The sequence below is a fragment of the Cheilinus undulatus genome, linkage group 3 (assembly GCF_018320785.1).
Source record: "Cheilinus undulatus linkage group 3, ASM1832078v1, whole genome shotgun sequence".
In the NCBI taxonomy this organism is placed as follows: Eukaryota; Metazoa; Chordata; class Actinopteri; order Labriformes; family Labridae; genus Cheilinus; species Cheilinus undulatus.
The window spans coordinates 8,472,881-8,496,277 of NC_054867.1; the positions used below are offsets into that span (position 1 = coordinate 8,472,881).

General features: G+C 38.2%; 1 protein-coding gene across 1 annotated transcript in view; it reads left to right on the plus strand.

Moving 5' to 3' along the window:
- The window catches only part of LOC121507021 (receptor-type tyrosine-protein phosphatase gamma-like), a 769,028-nt gene that overhangs the window by 157,174 nt on the left and 588,457 nt on the right, over positions 1 to 23,397 (plus strand). The window contains exon 2 of the mRNA XM_041783136.1: positions 15,115 to 15,231. Coding sequence (XP_041639070.1) covers positions 15,115 to 15,231 — 117 coding nt within the window. The remainder of the gene's footprint in view (positions 1 to 15,114; positions 15,232 to 23,397) is intronic.

The following is a 23,397-nucleotide window of genomic DNA, read 5'->3' on the forward strand; positions in this document are numbered from 1 at the left end:
TAGAGTGATAGCCAGGAGTATAGCACTGCACTGTGCTATTATAACCTTAGTGTTGGTTTGTTGAATAAGAGGGACATAAACATGGTGAAATATAAGCTTTAAAGCTCATGATGTATTGTTTTCACTGAAACAGCTTCCCAGCATTTCAATGAGGTATTATGAACAGCCTTTAAGTAATACTGCATGCCTGTGCCCAGTTTGTTGCCAGATTATGAGGGTCTTACAGAGCTGTAAAGGTTTTTTTTCATGTGTCTATGATGTTTTCATGCAGCAGAGTCTCACATTATGGGCTGGCAGAGTCACATTTAAATTTTAAACATGTAAAGGTAGACGCACAATTGGCTGACTCCCGGGCTTTGAGTTTGACACCTGTGCTTTAAACCATTTCTATGTAGCTTTCACTGCATGCTTTGGGTCATTGTCTTGCTGGAAAATAAATCGTCTCCCAGGCAGTAGTCTGCTTGCAGACTGTATAAGATTGTCTTCCAGGATTTTCTGTATTTTGCTGCGGTCAGTTTACCCTCTACCTTTACAAGCCTTCTAGGGCTGGCTGCTGAGAAACTCCCCCACAGCATGATGCTGCCACCACCGTGCTTTACAGTGGGGATGGTGTGTGCAGTGTTTGGTGTCTGCCAAACATCTTGTCTGATGACCAAAAAGCAACATTTTGGCCTTGTTAGACAAAATAACTTATTTCCACTTGACCACTAGTCTCCTTCTTGTACGGTCACTCAGTTTGTGAGTTTATGAGCCATATTCCTTTTATTTCTTGATGATGGAATCAACTGAACTCCAGGAGATGTTCAGTGCACTTTTTTTTTCCTTTCAATTACCTTTTTTCAGCGCTGCTTAGCATGTGCTTTTTTCTTAACGGTGTAATGGTAGCCAGGAATACTGATTAACCAGTGACTGGACATTCCAAACACAGGTTTTATAAAACTTTCTACTTTTTTGCAGCTGATAGGAAGGGGTCTTCATACATTGGTTCAAAATGATACCTCTTGAAAACATTTAGTAAATAAAATCTTAAGTGTTATATGAAACGGTAAATATCCCATTAGGGCAATAGGACAAATACTCGGCTTATGCTATATCTTAAAATAAAAGCAGTATCATCAAGCTGCAGAACTGGGTGACTTCTTGACTAAAACAAACAGAAACTAAATAGTTGTTTTGCTATTCTAAAGCTGGTCGGACGAGGTGACATTCATATGTCTCTTTGTTCTCCATGTGACAGCTGCCTCTGTCATTGTCTTCATCTGTGAAGTTGCACGCTTTCTTCTTTCTGACAACACAGACCTTGTAGGTCTTACATCCAAAACCCTCCTGTCATAAAAGCCACTTTGCTTTATTCTCCTCTTCTTTATAGATCTCAAAAGTTGCTGAGACTGACACAGAAATGTTGGAAACCTTGATATCAAACTTCCAACGCTCCCCTTTGAGCTTAATCTTCCTTTTATCAGAGCACATTCTGTTATTGTGGAGGCGAACATCAGCCAATCGCCTCATATGTTAATCTTTAGACGTAGATTACAGAACAATGTATTGTTCTGTGGTGAAAATGTCCCCATGACACCATCACAGCTTCCTTCCCTCCCTCTCTTCCTCCTCCTATTGTTCTCCTCCCCCTCTTGGCTCAACAGTAGGCCTCTGTTCATCTCTCCTCCTCTTATCCTCCTCTGCTGACTGGTTGCCATGCAGCGGGCTGTCCATCAGTGACCCCGTAACTGTTGCTAGGAGAGCTGTGTAATTTCATCGTCGATGCTTAATTCCTCTCCAATTTGTGCGCTCTTCTCACTCCATATTCCTCCTCTTCGGGCTTCTCCTTCACCCCCTCTCTGGCTCACTTTAAGCTCATCGCTCTGCTTTTATCCCCATCTTATCCTCCTCCTCCTGCCATTCTCATCTGTCATTCCTCTCCTTCCTCATCTCCTCCAATGTCCTTCACCTCTGTTTTCAATCCGCCCGCCATCTCCTTTCACTGTCACTGATTTAAACATTGTTATTCTCCCGGTAGCAGCCCATAGGAGAGACCCCCGTCTCCCTCAAACACATTCAGTGCTGGTGCGGCCGCTCGCTTTAATGGGGCATCAGCTCTGGATAAATAAAGGCTGTTAAATGGCCGGACACATCTGAGCAGCCATGACCGAGTCGTGGTGGTGATACGAGGGGGGTGGCAATGTGGGTGGGGGCCCCCTTGGGTTGAGAGAGGAATAAAAACAAAGGTGAAAGATATGTGGAGGAAATGAAGAGGGGAATACACATAAATAAACATTTTATTTCTTCCTCTGGCTTTTCAAATTACCATAAAATCTGATGGGTAACACATTTTTTTTTCATCCCAAATGCTGGATGTGTCCTAATAACAGTGCAACCAGTGTACCAAAAATGCTGAGACATGCTCTGTCATTACCTCAAGTGCAGCCTCCAACATCACATGACCTGATGCTCGTGACAAAATATGAGTCACTTTATGCTTTTGTTGACTTTTGGGGGCAGCTCCTACATTTGCCAACTTCACTATAGCAAGAAATAATCCCTCGTCCTTTATTTTGATTCATGTAAAACCATGCTATATATATATATATATATATATATATATATATATATATATATATAGCTGTATATAAGGCTTGTTCGGTATACCGGTACTAAATTGGTACTGGGGTACTGAGGCATTTAAAATGGTACTATACTGCATTTGGATGAGACCGGTACTTTTTTTTTTTTTTTTTACGTCGCCCCGTAACATCACCGCATTGTAATTTGAGCCAAGGGGAGCAAGACCGAGCAAGCAGGCGAGCCTTAACCCTTAGGGACAGCCATAGTCGTATAAAAAGTGCATGGTTTATAAAAACATTACTAACTTTTGAACCATACATGACAGTCGCTTACCGTTTTTTTCCCTTGAAAGCTGACGTTTTCGCCGTTCATTTACCACCCTGGACGTCCTTGTAGCTCTAAGGACGCCGTTCTAACAAGCCTGGAACTTCGGAGACTTTTCCGGGTCTTTAGAGATTACATCCACTGCATTGGAGCTGATTATAAATGCCTTTTTATCAATTTTTAATCAATTTTCAATAGTGTTTTGATTATCTTCTGCGGGTGCTGCCATCTTTGTTTTTGGCAGTGAGGTCATTTTGTCCTGCAAAGCATCTTGTGAGGATTTTCAACCAAACAGAAGATGGTGCTTCTCACATCATGCTGTCTGTAACTGCGCCTGCCCAAACACCTTTAGATAATATTAAGTTTGAAAAATGAAGAAAAAATGTTTTTGATAAACAGTATATATATATATAAAATAACAGTTTATATGTATATGTACTTATATATATCCTTATATCAGTCAGTGGTTAAGTGCTTAAAATAATAATGATGGTAATAATATTAGCTTTTAGCTTTTTAAACCTTTAAATCCAACACAAAGAAAATATCTGTTCTTTTGGTTTGTTTGCAGTTTTTTTTCTGTTTCCTAAAACATTGACAGAAACAAACAATGACATGGTATGTTTTTTAACATATTAATTTTTTCCTGATGCATAGTTATAGTTCTAAAATTTTCTAAAAAAATAAAGTCTATAATGACATTTTTTGTGTTCTCTTTTTATTTGGAAAAGTATCGAAAAGTATCGAAAAGTGTCGAAATACATGTTGGTACCGGTATCGATACCAAAATGTTGGTATCGTGACAATAACTAATATATATATATATATATATATATATGTATGTATATATGTATATATATATATATATATATATATATATATATATATATATAAAACAATCATTAGGTCCTATTTATCCCCTCCCAGCTCCCACAGACAATCACAGCTCTTTCTCTCAACCCAGCGGTGTATTTAAATATGATGTACTTCTCACTAATCCCTGCTTGCATTTATGCTGATGTACCATGCTGCTGCTGCTGGCAAAGCTTAACCTCCTCCACCCCAGCCTCCTCCTTTATAGCATAAAGCTTGTTGCACCCTTATATTCATGCCAGTATGGATTAATTGCTTTTGAGCTAATTTATTGTATTTAATTTGCATCGTCATAAATATATCCATCTATATGGGGTTTTCTAGACATGCACTTCCTGGGATGTCAAAGCATGCCACTTGAGTAACCCAGGGAGCATCTTTTGCCTTCTCCACCAAATTAAACTGTATATCCATTTGGCAGTAAAATTGTTAAATGTATAATTAGAGTATTCCTGGTTGAAATAAAGTTGTCCACTTGACTTTAACTAAGTAAAGCCTTCCATTTCCAGTCTGTACATTTCAAAGTAAAAGCCTACTTTAGCATTTCTTTCGAGAATATCACCTTGTTCTTACAGAATCATTTTAGTCTGAATTTTCCCTTGCTCAGTTCAGAAACATTTTTGAGGTAAAACTTATGAGGAAAACAGGGCTGTGACAGCAGGGAGGCACGGCTAACATGCAGCACACTTGCATATGGTATGAAAGCCATGACAGTGTGTGCTGGAGCAGATTTGTGAGGCAGCTACACGCTGCAAAACACACTGCCAGTCTGAAACAGGTGTTCAGCCCTGAAATCAGTAGACCTGTGTTTGACCCCAAACTCAGACCCTCAATATATCTCAACTCTGACTCTCTCACGCCTAAATCTACTACAATTGTCTAATGAGCAAATCAGAACACTGATATTGTAAGAAAAGGCTATTCTAATTGTATGCAAGTATGTTGCATATACATTTAGATTTTTTAAACATTTTTCTTCATCATTAATGGGTTAATCTCCAGCTTATAAGACAAGGTGCAAGGAAAAAAAATAAAGTCTTTCTCAGTCAAGGGGATATCTACATCACAGCTAAGGGCTTTACAGTGCTTTACAGAGCAGAGAGGGTGTAAAGTTTATCCTTATACACCTTGGGGACCGTCCAGGTAAGGCAGACAACACCCAACAACCTGCAGGGAAACAAAAGATTGACACCATCACTGGGGCAACACACAACACAATAGCAGGCCCTACAGGCAGGGGGCATCACAACATACCTCCATGCATTTAAAATAACATTCATGATAGCCTCATACAATGACCTTGATGATAGTCTTGGATCTTATTTGACAACAAATCGTTATGCACCTTACAAGATTACAGAGAACTATAGAAATCACTGCAATTGTATATAAAAAAAGAACATTTCCATATGGAAACATGCATTTTTTAGTCTGATAAAGTATCCTGAATCATAAAATCATACATGATGTTGGTTCAAAACAAAGGGCATATACATTGATTTACATTTCAGAAACTTTTGAATATTTTAACCCTGGATAGACTTTGCTTTATTAGAAATTTGCTGTTATTCTGACCTGTGGTAAACCCATCCAAAATGGCGCCAACTTACACGTATGCCACAGGCTCAAAATTGGCATCTACATATCGATATACAGTCTCAATGGTCAGAAACAGGCAGAGAGTCAGAGATGACATTCAGTAGGTGGTTGTGGCTGAGGTCGAACCCAGGGCCGCTGCTTTAGGAACTATAGTGTCTGTACATGATGGGATTTAACCACTGGGCAATGACATCCTCTGACTATCATTTCAGTCTTGAATCTTGAACTGGACTGATATAAGATATTTGTGAAAGCAGTTTTGTAATTTACATGAATCAAGTTAAAGAACAGGTCTGTATTAATTCCTCCTAGAGTGAAGCTGCCAAATAAAGGACTAACCCTCAAAAAGTCGACCAAGGAACAAGTTGACTCTTGTTTTGTCAGCAGGAAAATCTACACTGTTTTTCAGATGCATCACTGCACTCAGAGTAATCCAGGACCCTCAGCATGGCAGGCTGAAAACTCTACAAACCCAGTCTTATCAAAGTGACTTTAACTACCAGACTTACTGGTTGAAGTTTAGAAGGATCGTGAAAACTGTGGAGCAGTAGGAAACCAGCAGCTTCACCACTGTCTGTAGTTGTAGCAGGGCTTGTAGTTATTGACCAGTAAATACCTCCCACCACAATTTTATCCAATACTAGTCTTAAAAGTACAAGTTCTGATATGTGGTGATTCTGCTGTTTTACCACATAGGTGCTTTCCAAAGTTTTACAGATGCCATTGCTGTTGCTTCTGTAGCTCAGAGCTATAGCAGGTCAACTTCTACAGTAATTGGAAGGTTGGCGGTCTGATCCGTGGCTCCTGCAAGTCGGTGTCCTTGAGCAAGACCCTGAACTCTAAGGTGCTCATGGGGGCATAGGAGTAACAAAAACATCATTATGGCGGATGAACCTGCACTTAATGTGCGGTACTTTGTTTGTTCCCACCTGTCCCTCTGTTAATCCATACAGTTTAAAGCAAAAAGGTTAGCAAAAAAAGAAAAAAAAGGTCGGGACCCAAGTGTTTTATTTTTAAAATATAGAATATATAGGTCATTGAATTCTTTCATAATTACTTAGAAACTTTTTTATTATTTTTTATATTTTTTAGTGTAGCAACATACTAAACTGTCTGGAAATATCAAAACATCTCAAAATATCAACCAAAAACATCCATCCATCCATCCATCCATCCATCCATTTTCTTGTCGCAGTGACCTAGAAGCCCCTTTCCCCTGCAACATTTTCCAGCTCCTCCTGGGGGATTTCAAGGTGTTCTCAAGCCAGATAAGATATATAATCCCTCCAGCGAGTTCTGGGTTTGCCCTGGGGACTCCTTGTATGTGCCCAGAAGACCTCTACAGGGAGGCGACCAGGAAGCATCCCAATCAGATGCCCAAACCACCTCAACTCGCTCTTTTTAACATGAAGGAGCAGCAGCAGCAGCTCTACTTCAAGATCCCTGAAGGCTGAGCCCAGCCATCCCCCTGAGGAATCTCATTTCGATAGCTTGAACCCACAATCTTGTTCTTTCGGTCATTACCAAGAGTTCATGACCATAGGTGAGGGTTGGGACAAAGATCGACCGGTAAATTGAGAGTTTTGCCTCCCACCTCTGCTCTCGGCGCAACCAAAAAACATTTCTATGTAAATATTTGTCAAGGAAAAAAATGAATACTCACAAAACCATGCTCTATTGAACTGTTATATCTCTGTGGACTTTACATTTGCTCTACAAGTTTTAATATGGAGGACAGGAATGACATTTGGGAATTCCATGGGTAATGAAATGCTAACATGGGTTAGCATTAGGATACTAATGCTAATTAGGATACTAATTTTTGTGCTGCTTTGTTGAACAAAGACAGTAAAAGCATGTTGTTGACTGAATAAGGATGACTTTTGTGTTCCTTTTTATCAGGTTACACTGCCACCTGTAGGAGGTCCCAATACACTACAACACTAAGTATACTGCCAACCACTGTGGCAGATGCAATAACACATTTTTTAAGACTGGTTTAAGTATCAGTGTAGGTTTGGCGTTTCTCATGCATAGATGGTCATTATCACAGCAGAAAAATACATAATTTAGGCATCAGATGGTGCAGGATAAAAGATGATTTTAAGGACTGTATAATGCTCTAAAATGCTGATGTTGATGCTGAGCATTCTGGGAGAGCCACTGCCGTTAGGGCATGATTGAAGGACAATGCACTTAGAGGTTTTAGAAAGGTCAGGTGATGGAGGATGGAGGGTGGAGGGAGTTTACTGAAGGCTTCAGTGAAAGACAAATTGATAACAGCAAAAGCCACTGAGTGAAAGACAAGACGGAGAAAGAAGGAAGGGGAAGGGAGAAGATGTGTTTGGTGAGGATGAAGAGGGTTAGGGTGGGGTCCGTGCATAATTACATTTTTGTTCTGAGCAGTATTGGAAATCAATAATGTAATTCATAGAAAAGCCATAGAGCTGCCTCCCATTGGCATTCACAGACATGAGTCACGCTTACATCCCAAAGAATTAAAACAAGAAGAGGAGGAGGAGGAGGAGGAAGGGTGGAGGGGGGCAGCGGTGTCTGTCATTGGAACAAAGACTCACCCTCTGTTCGTCCCCAGCCTTTAAATCTCTTCCACAGTGGCTCTTCCAAAAGCTGGTGACTTTTTTTCTATCAGGACGATAGATGTTTTCAGGATTGTCTGGTGACCATGGGGATAACATGTTTTTATAACTAATAGGTTAGATATACTGTAGTTGTGACACTGGATATGTTGGCTTAGATTTCTTGAAACATAAGACTCAATGCAATTTAGTTTTGTCATGTAAAGCACAAAAAAGGAAGGAATTTAGCTTTGTGTGCTTCTGCCCACATATAAATGTTGCACACCTGGACACAAACTGAGACTTTACTAACTTTGCAAATTTAATCACAGCTCTTTCTCTCAACCCAGTGTTGTATTTAATGTGTCATACTTCTCAGTAATCTCTGCTTGTAATCATGCTGATGCTCCATACTGCTGCTGACAAAGCTTAACCTCCTCCACCCCATCCTCCTCCTTCATAGAGTAAAGCTTGTTGCACCCTCATTTTCAGATTCATGCTACCATAGATAAATACTGCTGAACTGATTTTATTGTATTTAATATGCATCACCATAAATGTATCCATCCATATGGGGATTTTTAGCCATGCAATCCCTGGAAAGCATGCTGCTTGACTAACCCAAGGAGTATCTTTTGAGCAGAGCCTTCTCCTTCACATTTAACTGTGTTTTAATTTTGCAATGAAATGGTTAAATGCAGTTTTAATTTCGTCGACTTAAACTATGACTAAAACTGTTCGTCGACAGCCTTGTTTCCATGACAAAAACTAGACTAAAACTAACAAAAATAGATCTGTGATGACTATTATCAAAATGACTAAAACTAGACTAAAATGTCATTTAGTTTTCTTCGCACATTCAAAATCTGTGATATTTATCCACTGAGGGTAAATCTGTCAAAATGCAATTCATTTGTATCTATTCTGCCTCTCAGCCATAGAAAGCAGGGACCCCAGGTTTGGCAGGGTGCAGAGAACACACTACCATGATTGGGTACCAGATTTAGGCAAGAAAGTAAATGCTTGGACCAAAAGTAAAGACTAAACTGTGAGGACTTTTTATGGACTAAAACTAGACTAAAATGTTTTGAGTTTTCTAGACTAAAACTTAAAAGGGTAGAAATGACTGAAATGGTACTTAAATTAAAATTAATTTCATTTAAAGACTAAAACTAAAAGTAAAATTGAAAATAGCTGCCAAAATAACACTGGTTAAATGAGATGAGATCATTTCTGACTGAAATACTGTAAATGTGTTCACATAACTTCGACTATAAAAAACAGAAAAGCACACAGGCTTAGTATGGCAGCATACCATCAGACACTGATTGACTAAATGACACTTGTTTAACTCTGTTTCTGCAATAAATGTCAGCCAATGCTGCAGTTTACACTCATACTGAAAATATTCTTCTCCCACACACTGTAAATTTCAAATAAGGCTACAAGTGGTTAAACAACTGGCTTCCTACCTAGAAAAACAGACAGCTGTGGCATTTTAAAGACTTTCAGTTAAGATGAAAGACTTTGACATAATGTGATTTAATTGCACTCACAGGAGTCTGTATTTTACACACACTCATTATGTATCTGTTCCACTACATTTATACATAGTTTTATCATTTTTTCAATCAGAACATACATAAAAACAAACACATTGGCTCAGCAAGGTGGCTTATAGACAGAAATAAAAGTGTCCAACACGTCACAGCCAGGTCAACAAGCCTGCTAGCTAACTGTGCAAAGCAAATAGATTTGCCAGACTCCATCTATGTCATCAGGAAACTCCATCTTGAGAAGCTCCATTCCACAACATTGTTGCTGAATCGAATACTGTTGGGACCAATAAGCGTCATTAGAGGTGAATGAGGCGGTAGCTATGGGTAGGGTTTAGCTGGACTCGAACACATTTGCAATGGCTGACTCAGAGTGCGGTGATTAGCTTGGATAAAGCTCTGGTAGTATCAGTTTTACCATCACTTGACCATGTTTTTGCATGGAAGAAAGAATAAAATTTTAATTTTCATCTCTTCTGTTGACCTGCTTCAGCAGGAGTTTGTGAGCATTATGGTGGGAAAGGGAGAGTTGTTTTGTGAGTGGTTGTATACCATTGCTGCTAGTGGAATCATTTGCATGAACTTAACAGTTTTGTCTGAACTTAACAACATTTCTTGAATAAAATAAGGGCAGAGAGCAAAACTCAAAGCTTTAAATGACAGAAAAGATGTTTTCTCTCATCTCCTGGCTTGCTTCTGCATGGGTTTGTGATGGTTAGGAGTGACTGAAGCTGCTGTAGGTATTAGTTTGGATATAGCTGTTGGAAAGCAGCAGTTTAATTGGAATTGGACTATATTACTTGTTGAAACAAGAGCAAAGAGCCACACTGACACCTTGTCTCAGCAGAGAAGACGTTTTTGCACGTCTGCATCACTTTAATTCACAGAGAAGATCTGCAGTTAAAGGTGCAGTGTGTAATATTTAGCCTGTTAGCATTTAGCAAAACAAGCTTGGTTAAAATGAAACATAACATTTATAAGTAGATTGATCTAAATTAGTGTTGACATCTGATAACACATTTTTTTAAATTTATGTTTTAAATTAACTCAGAATAAGCCTTTTATTCATACATAGGGAGGGTCCCCTCCAAGGACGCTGCCATCTTGGATTTTTGCATTTTGCCTGTTTCTATGGCACCATAGAAGGAACCAAATAACAGTTAAGCATGTATTGATTTTTAAACTTCACTGGCTCCCACAGTTATCACCAGAGAAATGAGCATCACACTCCAGAATTGACTGTTAGATGTTGATAGTCCCATTTTTACACACTGTACCTTTAACAATCTTTGGCAGCGTTAACTTATCAGATCAAGAGAAGTGCATGCGTACAAACGTCGTTTTGTCTTGTTGTTCTGATTGGTTTTGGAAAAGTTCTTCCCTTCCTGAATGTTTTTATGGAAGCTTTCCTAGATGAATGTAAAATACATCGATGCAGTGGATACATGAAACAGTCGATCTAGCATGTCAGGTTACCTGCCAGCTTCTTCATCACACTGTTTGCATGTACAGCATGTGTTTGTTTTTGTTTACTGAAAGATACTGAATTGAATTGACATTAAAAGTATTGTTTTAAGGTAGGACAGTTACATATTGTTTCTTTCAGTTGGGACAAATGTGGACTTTGACCAAAACCTTTACACATAATTTAACATAGAAAAAATGTATAATAGTGGAAAAATCATGAGTGTATAGACACTAGTTTATAATTTACTATTTTGTTAAGTTGGTTTGATTATGCAAATTGCAGTGGCAGACTGAAATGAATGGAGTGGTTGGTTTATAATCCCCCTTGAAGTCATTTGACTCCTGGTGAAGAGAAATTGTCTCACATAAAACTTTTCATAATTTATTACTAACAAGACGCAGAAAGTCAAACAGGCTGCAAACAAACCTTCAGGGTATTACCACTCATTAGGAAGAGAGGAAAAGGTAAGCAGTTCAGTTAGCTGCCTGAATCTATCCCAGGTAAAAGACATGCTTTGGCTTCAAATTCCTCCTTATTTACTTGTGCATGCAAATTAAGGATTGTAAATCACACTTCGGGTGCTCTAAGACAGTTAAACTGTTGACTTATGGGCTTGTTTTCGGCTAAGCTCCCTGATCAAGTTCCCTTTTTAGCAACTATGTAAGAACATCCCGGTAATTAACTGTTTGGGTTAAACCCTAAGTTGCCATATCATGCTTTTACCCAGGAAACACTTATCCATGTCAGTGGTAAATAGGAAAAAACAGCACTTCTTCAAGGATGCTAATAAGCTTTCATTGAAATTATTTAAACATTAACTGATCTGTGCAAAACCAGACTAACAGCCCATGTTTGATGAAAGTTTAGTTTTATTTGAAACCACTTAATTGCCTTGTACTTTTCCTCCCACACTTTTAGAGACAAATATTGTCCTTTGATTCACCATAGCCACCCTAAAATAACTCACCACCTATCCTGTGAATGATAAATGACATGAAAGTCAAAGCTGGCCTTCAGCGGGTCGAGAAGAAACTTCAGTCATTTCCTTTTAGCCTGATTTTGGTGCTGTGAAAAATCTTTAAAGGCCAAAATCACAGAGCACAGTGGAGCCATTAGGCGAGGAGCTGTCAGAAATCCTGTCCTCCACTTTAAAGAAGCAAAGCGTTCCATCTCTGCCTTTTCTTTACGCGGGATCAAGAAGGTCTCTCTGCCCAAGAGGAGGTGATTTCAAGTTTCACACATGGAACTGGCACAGGGGTTCTTGAATTTTTCCATTTGAACATCCTATTTCTAAAAGAAATGCATGAGAAATTAAATTCTAGGAAATACTGCTTTCCTCTAGTATATCAGACTTTGAAGGAGACATTATTAGCCAGTTAGGATAACTGTGGTTTATGAAGAAACCATTATATAGATGTTATGCCAGTTCAAAAAAAAGAAAAAAAAAAGTGATTTTTTTCTGATGATATGTGGTATATTTGTTCAGCGTTAAATGCTTTAATTAAAGCAGCCTGATTATTAGTCTTGGTACAAGAAATACAATGCTGGACCGACCTTATTGATATAATACTGTAAATACGATATAATTTAGCAGTTAAACAAATCACAAAAACTGACTGGTTGACTTTTCATCAATCACTTTTTTTTCTGGCTGTGCTGGTGATCTCGGGTTACTTCTCTTTTTATGCTCTATTAAACCGTGCATTAAGTTCAAATTTAGATAGATGGAAATTTTATGGCATACATGAAAAGAAGCTGCATCTTTCTCATAATAACATCTCATTTACTCGGCACTGCACTCCTTCAGTAAATTTTCATTTTAGCAAATGTGATATAATTGAAATCACTGCAAAAAAAAGAAAAAAAAACTAACTAAATGATGAGGGAGTCCATTTAATTCCAAGAAAGGTATTTGTAATCTCTATTGACACTACACATAACAATGGTGAATCTGTAGAGTCAGAATTATGTGCTCTGCTTTTTTGTTTGTTCTACATTTATAATCCTAAATGCACTGATTGCCTGCCAGCAGGCTTCTATGGATACCGAAAAAAACTCTCCATGTGGACAGCAAACAGCAGGCAGGACATTACCCATGCTCCTATCCACAATATAAAAATGATTTATCAATCTCTACAGATATCTCGGTGAAAGCAGATATGACAGTCCTGCAGGGATAAGACTCTTTAACTTGAGTCACAAATCTGCATGAAGCTGTGCTGTTTAAGCCTTAGAAACAAATCTCTAAGCACACAATTCACATAGAGGAACTTCTGCCTGATGGTGTTGTCAGGGGGACACAACAGCCACCCTCAACCTGACCAGTAGTTCATATTTACAGGCAATAAGGACAGATATTTACAGATTTAGGCTCATACTTACAGACGATATAGCCCGATATTTACAGACGATATAGCCCGATATTTACAGACGATATAGCCCGATATTTACAGACGATATAGCCCGATATTTACAGACGATATAGCCCGATATTTATAGATGATATAGCCTGGTATTTACAGACCATAGAACCCAATATTTGCAGACGATATAGCCCAATATTTACCAACTATAGAGCCAGATATTTAAAGACAATATAGTCCATTATTTACAGATTATATAGCCAGATATTTACAGACTACGTAGCCTGATATTTAGAGACTATATAGCTCCATATTTACAGAAAATATATCCCGATATTTACAGATGATATGGCCTGATATTTACAGATGATATCCCCAATATTTACAGACGATATAGCCCGATATTGACAGACGATATAGCCCGATATTTACAGTTTATATAGCCCAATATTTACAGATGATATGGCCCAATATTTATAGATGATATAGACAGATATTTACAGATGATAAAACCCGATATTTACAGACTATATAGCCCAAAATTTACAGACTATATAGCCAGATATTTAAAGACAATAAAGTCCAATATTTACAGATTATACAGCCAGATATTTACAGACTATTTAGCCCAATATTTACAGACGATATAGCCTTATATTTACAGACGATATAGCCTTATATTTACAGACGATATGGCCCGATATTTACAGACTATGTAAGTAGATATTTACAGACTGAGGCCAATGTTTATAGAAGATATAGAGTGATATTTATGGATTACATTGGCCGATGTTTGCAGACTAAATTGGCCAATAAATACAGACTATGTAGGCTCATATATACAGACTATAAATGTAGATATATACAGTGCTTAACAAATTTATTAGACCACCCTAACCCTAACCAAAGTAAGGTTTATGCTACAGCTGCCCTAAATTAACAGCATTGGTAATTACCACTATATAGATCCATGAGGCTTAGAATAAATGAAATAGCATATTTGCAAATAGCAGTTACCTAAATTCACTTGCTTGCATTTAAAATTTTTGTCGTGAAGTAGGGCAGAAAACTTCTCCCCAATGTCTGCATCTTTGTCTCCTCTAGAAAATTAGCCAAGCTCAGTCCTGTAGAGCTCACTTAAAGAGAAGTTAACAGTTTTAAATCTTCAGGTCGAGTTCTCAGCACCATTTCTTGTGCAAAGGGCCTTAGACTACAGGGGGAAATGCACTGAATCATTACAATTGCTGAGTAAATGCTCACATTACTTCATAATGTGTAGACATAATGAAACCCGGTCTTAAGTATCATCTTTTAACTGCAGAGGAGGTAACTAAATTTAGCTGCTTTCAGAGCTGTCTAAATTAGACACTGTGCATGCCATCTTTTATTTGAATTGCTCGATACATCAAAACACTTCAAGCCTTTTTTTCAGAACCTCTTAAAAGAAAATCCAGCCTAAGCTGACGTTTTTCAGTTTATTTCCTTCTTATGCCTTTTCTCTGTTCCTTTTATCATTGGTTTGTATTCTCCTGATGCTGATTAATGCTTTTACTTTCATGTTTGATGTTTAGAGTTGAGGTCTTCCTCGACAGTGAGGTATAGTTAGCCTCTGTTGTTGACCTTTGTTCCCACTGTGACTGGTTTTTATGAGGCAGCTCGCGTGGTAAGGCAGCTAAGGACACAGTTGGCTGTCATTGTGCCCAGCAGGAATCCAGGCAGGGCGGTATAGTGCTGCTGAAGCTCTGCTGCTGTTTATCCTAACCTGTCTGTCCCTGTGTTCTCCTCCCCTGCAGCATTGACAGGAAGCCAAGCAGAGTCCCAAGCCCCTATCCAAGGCCTTCGCAGTGCCACAACGGGTGAGACACGACACCGGAGAGCCGCCACTGAGGAGAACTACTGGGCCTACTCAGGTACGTGTCTGTGCCTTTCTTTCTCCCTGAAGACCAGCTGGAGTCTTCCCTATGTGGACACTGTGGTTAGCCTTCAAGTCTTCTTCATGTCATGAAATATTTGGAAACTTTAACACAGAAAGACACAGAATGCCAAGAAAAGCCACATATCTGGAGGATTCACTTCTCCATTTTTGTGTTTCCTGTTGCTAACATCGCTGTCAGGAATACTCGGAGAGCTAGCTGCAACAGCAGCAAGGGATGTGTTCGGGATCAGATGGGATCGTTTATGGGTCAAGTATTTTAAATGGGAAGCTTTTGGGAGGCTTTGAACTCTCAGAGCGCCTAGAGCTATTGAGTCACACACGCACATTGGGATAGGTAGCGAGTTCATGCAGCAGGGAAAACACGATCTGAGAAATGTCTGGAGGCTGGGTGGATGAACTGGGATGTCTCATGTGTGGGTTCAAAACCTCAAAACAAGAAGAGTCGAGAAACCAAAGAAGGCAACTCTGACAAAAGATTATTGACATCTTAGGAATGATAGAGTTGCAGGAGAAATGCACATGAAATACACTTTTTGTCTGTGAAATCATCCTTTTGGTTCATATTGAAGCACTTTTGATATTGACATTATGCAAATGCAACAGTTTTTGCCTCTCAGACTATGCACTTAAACTCAAGATTAACGGATTATTTTAAGATTTATTTTTCAAAAAATATTAATTTCATAATAATCGTCCAGTTAAAGGGTCTTAAAATGTATTGTTCTAAATATCGGTTCTCTGATTCTCAGTGAAATGTTAACTACATATTGGGAAACACTGATCTAGTCCATTTGACACTCTATAGTACCGAAAATACTTACCATCAAGTCTTCCTGCTCTCAGTTATTGAAAATAAAAACACTGCTGCTCTTTTGAATGTCTTATTTCAGTTTTTAAAAACTTACAGACAGCTTTGTATTATGGGTGCTGTCATGTCAAACACTTCTATTTTTTTTTATCATTTCCTCTTGCTAGTTTAATCGGCTTTTCTGTCCATATTTAAGTCATTGTTCTATGCTGTGGTAAAGCTAATGTTGCAGCTCTGGATAAATTAGAAAATCCAGCCTAAGCAACTCAAGACAGTACAAATTACAAAGTAAAAACATAGCAAAAGGTTCTTGCACTTCTTTTGTTAAATTGTTGGCCTTTATCTGAGTTACTTAATAAGAAAAAGCAACAAAAATGGAGCTCCTAAAAAGTCAGGGATCATTCAACATCATTAAGTCATTTTCTTCATGCATAACAATGTTAAAAAGAGCATTTGTCAGAATTTGAACTCTGAAGCTGTCTGCTCGATCTAAGTCAAGGTTTCAGACTACACAGGTGTAGCAGTTCTAACCTTGCAAAGCAGATAGATTGTCCAGATTCCCCGTCTGTCATCCATCTTGTCCATCATGCAAAAACCCAGTCTGAAACAATTGTGCAAGGTCTGAGGACAGACCTGACCAATCAGTGTCATTTCGGGAGAACGAGGCGGTATCAGCTGGTGAGGTTTAGTTGCACTGGAAACAGAGAGCAGTACTGCTTGTGTAGTGATTAACTCAGATGTAGCTATAGTGTAGCAATCAGAACTGTGCTGCATTTATTTATTAATTAAAAGACAAAGATTGGCACTGAAAGCTGTACATGACAAAAAAGATGTTTTCACTCTTCTCCCAACCTGCTTCTGAATTATTTTGTGGGCCAGATTTAACCTTACATATATATATATATCTATATATATATATATATATATATATATATATATAAGGGCTACCACCATAAGTGATTAGCTTGGATGTAGCTATAGAAAAGCAGCAGTTTTAGCAGAAATGGCAGAGAAGATGTTTTCGCACTTCTCCGTCTCAGCATGAGTTTTATCCACCAACAAACTCCACTGTTCATAAACTACACCAGCACCTGCCTGCCAAGCTCTGGTTACTATTGATCTGATTGGCAATAGATATATGAAACAGGCTATTTATTATGCCAGTTTAAATCAGTGCAGCACTCATTGGAATAATCATTCAAAAAAACAAGATATAATACACCTCTCTGACTTCATATGGAACCCCATATCAAGAAATTGGGAATAATTGCTTTCCATTGTTTAATGGTTTTTAAATGCAAAGCAATTGCATTTTAAACACACAGTTAAAACACCTTAAATTGCTTAATTCAGTGACTCACAGTGATTGAAACAATTATGGCTGTCAAACCATTAAAATCTTAAATCACAGTTAATCTCAGAATTTCAATAATTAAGCATGATTAATCTAATTTCTGATTTATTTTGAAATCCCATTATAGTCGTTTGAACAGTTTTTTATTTTATTTTAAGTTTTTTACATTTTCAAATTATAGGGTAACCGACTTTCTGTTTGGATACAGACCTGCTTTTGTTTTGAAAGAAAACTAAGAACCTTTGGATGGATTAAATATTGTGACATGAACTTAAGCATAGAAGCAGAGACATGTTATAGATGTAAAGGAAACAGAGAACAGTGTGAAGATGAATGTTTGATAACAGAAGGTGCAGATGACTTGTGACTTGTCTAATGAGTTGATGGACTTATTAACATCACTGTGGCTGCAGGGAGAATTGCAGTAGCTCAAACAGCAGTGGGATAAAAAGGACAATAAACCATGCGATCAATGCTTTAAAGAGAAAGCACTAATATTGGACTTTAATCACATTACAATTAGTGTATAAATGCTGACAGCTCTAAAAACAATTCATCATTTGGCAGCTACTCCCTCAAAAATGTCCAAATGGTGTAGTCAAGAAAATAAATGCAAGTACATTTAATTTAACCATAGCAAAAATTTTTCTCATAAATGGGGACATTTTGGTTCAAAACTACATTAACTCTTTGAAGCCTGAAACCTCAAATAATAGCCAGAAAATTCAGAGGTTTTTTTTTAGACTGCAGGTTTATTTAACCTTCTACCAAAATCCCCCCCAAAAAGAAAAATATTACACAATACCACAATATTACACATATGTTTGTTTTTTTTTTAATCACAGTTAATGCATTAGACATTTCTGGCTATTGATTATCCACTGGAAAGATTTTTTCATCATTTATCAGATTGTATACAAAAGGTTTATGAGGAAATTATTGATCATGTTTATTAGACAGAGGTCTCACAAAACTTGGTATCAAACATCATACCATTGACTTTAAAGGGTTAAAATGCATAGATATTTGTAAAAATGATGCAGCATTTGCTGCTTGGCTAGCAGGTTAAGAGGGGGAGCTACAGTACTTTAGAGACATTAATTTGTATTGCACACCTCTCCAAGGTTGTTATAACTGACTAAAACTAACTAAATAACTAAAACTAAAATTCATAAATCATTTTAGTTAACTGAAACTAAATGATAACTAAGCTTTACCAAAAAAAAAAAAAAAAAAAAAAACTAACTAAAACTGTAAAGTGTGCTTACAAAACTAACTAACATAAAATAAAAATAGGGACAGAATTTCCTAAGTTTTAGTCTTTGACACAACCAGACTAACTGGTACCGATACCCAAGTCGGAGGAGTGTAAAATTGCCTGATCTGATTGGTTAAGACTTCACACAGTTGTAGTTTTATGTCTAGAGTTGTATTCAAACATCATCATTAAGTAAATAAAATGATAAGTGATGAGTAGCCTGTTTTAATATGTTTTTAAAATGTATTACTCACTCAGCCCCAACATCTATCCATAAAAAACTAAAACTAACACTAAAACTAATAAAAACTGAACTAAAACAAAGAATTTTTGCAAAATAGAAAGTAAAGTAAACTAACAAACCAGCAGTCAAAACTAATAAAAACTAAACTGAAATCTAACACAGAGAGTGAAAACGAAATAATAAAAACTAATGAAAAATCTCAAACTATTATAACCTTGCACCTCTCTCGGTCGTAACTGATCAGTGAGACTTAAACCCTTAAAAACACAAGGTTATGGATGTGTTATTGCTCCCAAGCTGGGAGATTTATGGAAACGCTCTGCAGCTCAAAATGCATAGTGTTTCACTTTGAATGTGGAACTTCATTTAATTCACTCATAGTTGCTGTCTGTGAAAAAGAATAGAAGAACAGAAAAGAATGAGAAATTACTGAGTTCATTGTATCTGCAATAATTAAACACTCAATCTGTATTGAAAACCAGCCTTTATTTTGAGAGATAGATACTCAAAGGCCCCTGGTTCGGGCTCAGATGTCAGAGATTCCAGTTAGTTGAAGCCTTTGTGAGTACAGTAAGACAAAGCTGCGCGTGGGTGTATGTCTTTAAGAGTGAACGCATTTACTGTCAATGCAATATGTTTGCCTTCCTCTTCCTCTCTCTTTCTGTCTCTTTTAAGCTGCTCTCCTCCTCATCTCATCTCTGCTCCTCTGGCCTGGAGGCGTCTCTGGGCCCTTCTTTTTATTTTACCAGTGCTTCAGATGAGAAAAAAAAAAGAAGTCACTTCCGCTGTCCCTTTGGAGGCTTTAGTTTTTCAGAGGGGCGGCATTAATCTTTCACCATGCAAGCAATGCAAGCCCCAGGCCACAAATGATCTTTAAGTTTATTTATTTCAATATTTCCGCTGGCTCGTCTAACCCTAATTGGTCGCCCGTTGAGCCTGCGAGAGTGCGGGAGCTTGTGGGGAAAAAACAGAGCCAGTGACAGTTTCACTTAGTGCCGCTGCTGCTGGTGCTAAGATCTACCGATGCTCTCCTGTCGTCCCCCCGCACATGTTTGATCGCAGTTCTTACATAAGATGCTGATGTAATGGTGGGCACTAAACACGCAAGAGGGGAAACAATGAAGAGACAGCAGGCTGACAAACCAGTGGATGTTTTATTTTTATGTCATTTTTAAAGCCAAAGGGAGTTGAAGTCATAAGAGAATCTATGTTCCTTTTCCATCATAAGAATATCTGACTAACAGTACTCAGCGTCACAGTTAAGATTGTGAATAAAACATCAAAACAGATATGCAATAAGTTTGTCCAACAAGTTTTCAGTTCAAACTCATCAAATCCAAGTTGTTCTGGAAGTGTATCTATTCAAATGAAGTCAGAATATAGACAAAAAAAAAATTAATAAAATAATTCAGATGCCTGACCGTTATGCCAACAGGGACTGTAAGGACATTGTATTCAAATCCATGTACTTTAATATAGAGTTGTCCAACTTTTGTAGTTATAACTGCCTCCTCTCTTCTGAGAAGGCTTTCCACTTGATTTTTGTATTTTTTTGTGGGAATTTGTATATATGTATATAAGTCCAGGTGCTGGAGGCCTGGCTTGCAATCTTCATTCCAGTTCATTCAAAAGGTGCTTGAAGGGGGTGAGGTGCACTGTGCTTCTTCCACAACAAACTCATTAAACCATGTCTTTATTTTCCTTTCTTTGTGCACTGGGGCACAGTCATGTTGAAATAGAAAAGGGACTTCCCCAAACTGTTGCCACAAAGTTGGAGATAGGGGGCCTAGCCCTAACCCTGAAAAACAGCCCCATACCATTCTACCTTATCCACCAAACTTCACAGTTGTAACAATGCATTCAGGCAGGGAGGCTTTCCCAGTATCAGCCTAACCCAGACTAACCCTGACTGCCAAACAGAGAAGCCTGATGCTTCACTCTGCAGAACATGTTTCCACTGCTCCGCAGTCCCATGTCAGTCTGCTTTCCATCTGACACTTGACTTTGGACTTGATGATGTGAGGCTTGCATGCAGATGCTCGGGACATGGAAACCCATTCCATGAAGCTCCTGTTGCACAGTTTTTGTGCTTGCATTAATGCCGGTGGAAGTTCAGAACTCTTTAGCTATGTAGCATTGGCGACCTTTACGCACCATGTGCCTCAGCAGCCATTTGCCCTGTGATTTTACATGGTCTTCCACTTCATGTCTAAGTTGCTGTTGTTCCTAAACACTTCCACTTCCTAATAATATCACTTACAGTTGACTGTGGAATATCCAGCAGGAATGAAACTTCCCAAAAACCATCTGATTGCAAAGGTGGCATCCATCACAGTACCACACTTGAAGTCTATGAACTCTTCAGAACGACCTATTTAATATCACAGATGTTTGCAAATGGAGACTGCATGGCTATATGATTGATTTTTTACACCTGTGGCAGCAGGTCTGTTTGAAACAAGTCCAGATGAACGTCTTCTTTTAAAAACAAAACACATCAACTGAATAGCATGTTATTTTCCAAAATGGCTGCCAGTGTGGGAAGCAAATCAATTAGGATCGTTTGTAATTTAACAAAAAGTTAAGTTGCTTTTGCTTGCTGCATTGGCAGGTGTATTTTTTACCAATTGAAAGTCACTTCCTCCTTACTTTAGCTTGTCCTTAAATAATAATGTTTGTCTTGTCATGTAAATGTGGCTTTAATTGAGTGTGATGGCATATTTGAAACATGAAATAGAGTGCGTAAGGTCGACAAGACTCTCGGACAGATTTTAGACCAAACTTAAAGCTTGTTACAGCCAAGTATTTGTCCAGCTCACCTCCAGTTTTCTCTGCATCAGATGTGAAGTCGTGCCTGTAGGAGTGGGTATACTGTTACATTATGTCCCACAGTTTTGCAGCAACCAATTTGGTGAAGCTATAACACCCTCTGGTATAGACTGTACCTAATAATCTGGCCTTTTGTTTATGCACATTGCTCTTCTGCTTCATGATTTCAGGCAGTAAGAATCAATATGAAGTCATGATAAGGTAAGCAAGCCAATAGAAAGTAAAGCTGTCAACTTAGCTTTCATTTCTGGATATCCCAAAGACCTGCAAAGTATGGCCGCCCGGTAGTGTAGTGTAGTGTACATGCAGGTGCAGAGAAAATAATTAGGTGACCCTATCCATGGACAGTCTAGCCTCTGTATGATGTTTAATTCCACCATATGCATCTATTATGATGTTACATGTATGTTAATTGGTCATATTAGAGGGTTTAATATCCTCCCACCCTATTTTCACAGAACCAGATTTTGCAGGGCCCTGATAAAGTCTGCAAATGGCCCCCATTGTTACAGTCCTCTACATTGCTACAAACTCTTCCTTAATAGACATTCTCTCCTCTCTCTGATGACTTCTCCAAAGTTTCCTAAACTTCTCTCTCTTCTAATTAGCTTGTTCTAATCGTGTCCTCCAGAGGTCTGACAAACTCCAATCAGGACCTCAGAGAGGCCAAGGCTGCTCTGCCCTTTGCCTGATCAGAATGGCAGATTAAAACCAGGCACAATGCTGACAAGAGTTATCTAGGGACGGCCTTATACCTCCAGAATGAGAGACGGAGACAAAGAGACAGAAAAAGGCAACAATTCAAACAGATGCCCTCTGTGCTGCTCTTACTATCACTCCAGTCCACAATTAATCTGAAGTAGTGTGCTGTGTATACCAAGAGGAAGCCTCTGACATTTAGATTTTTGAGGACATTAATATATGACAATGAAAGACTGTAAAACTTTGCCTAAATAATTGATAAAAAATGGCCTCATATAAAAACAATAAAGAATTGTTTTGACTTATATGAAAACATAATAAAAGTGAGCTTATTGGATGCTGCAGGAAGGTTAGACACTTCTCTGGTCTGTGTATAAAGATGCCAAATATCACTCTAATGGAGAACTCCAGGCAGATACAGCCTATCGCTAACCAAGTGGTGGGTAAGTTATGAAACTCTCACCAGTTTAAATCAACTTATTTTAGATTCTGAGTCCATCTATGATGAATGTGCCAAAAACACAGTGGAGCTACTTAATTCATCACATACCAAGGATATAAATTTGCTCTAACACTGTCTCCTTACTTCAACATTGCTGCAGCTGGTCAACGGAGCAATGATGCTTACAGCAGTAGAAAAGGAAATAACTGCAAACTAAAGACCTGTTTTATCCTCACGCTTTGTTTCTTTGGAAAAAACATCCTAAAAGACATAGTTATCCCCAATCTTGGAAAGAATGTGAAGATAAAGGGCATATATCTTAGTTTGCCACTAGCATTGCTCTTTCTTTAGTCTAAAACATCTATGATAAAATCAGACAATGATTGTGCTAATTGTTGAGTTATTAATGTACAACACATGGCATAAGTGACATAAGGGCTGTGCAGAAAAATACTCTGCTATAAAGGGAAAGTGGCTAATGGACTAAGCATTGAATGACGTTT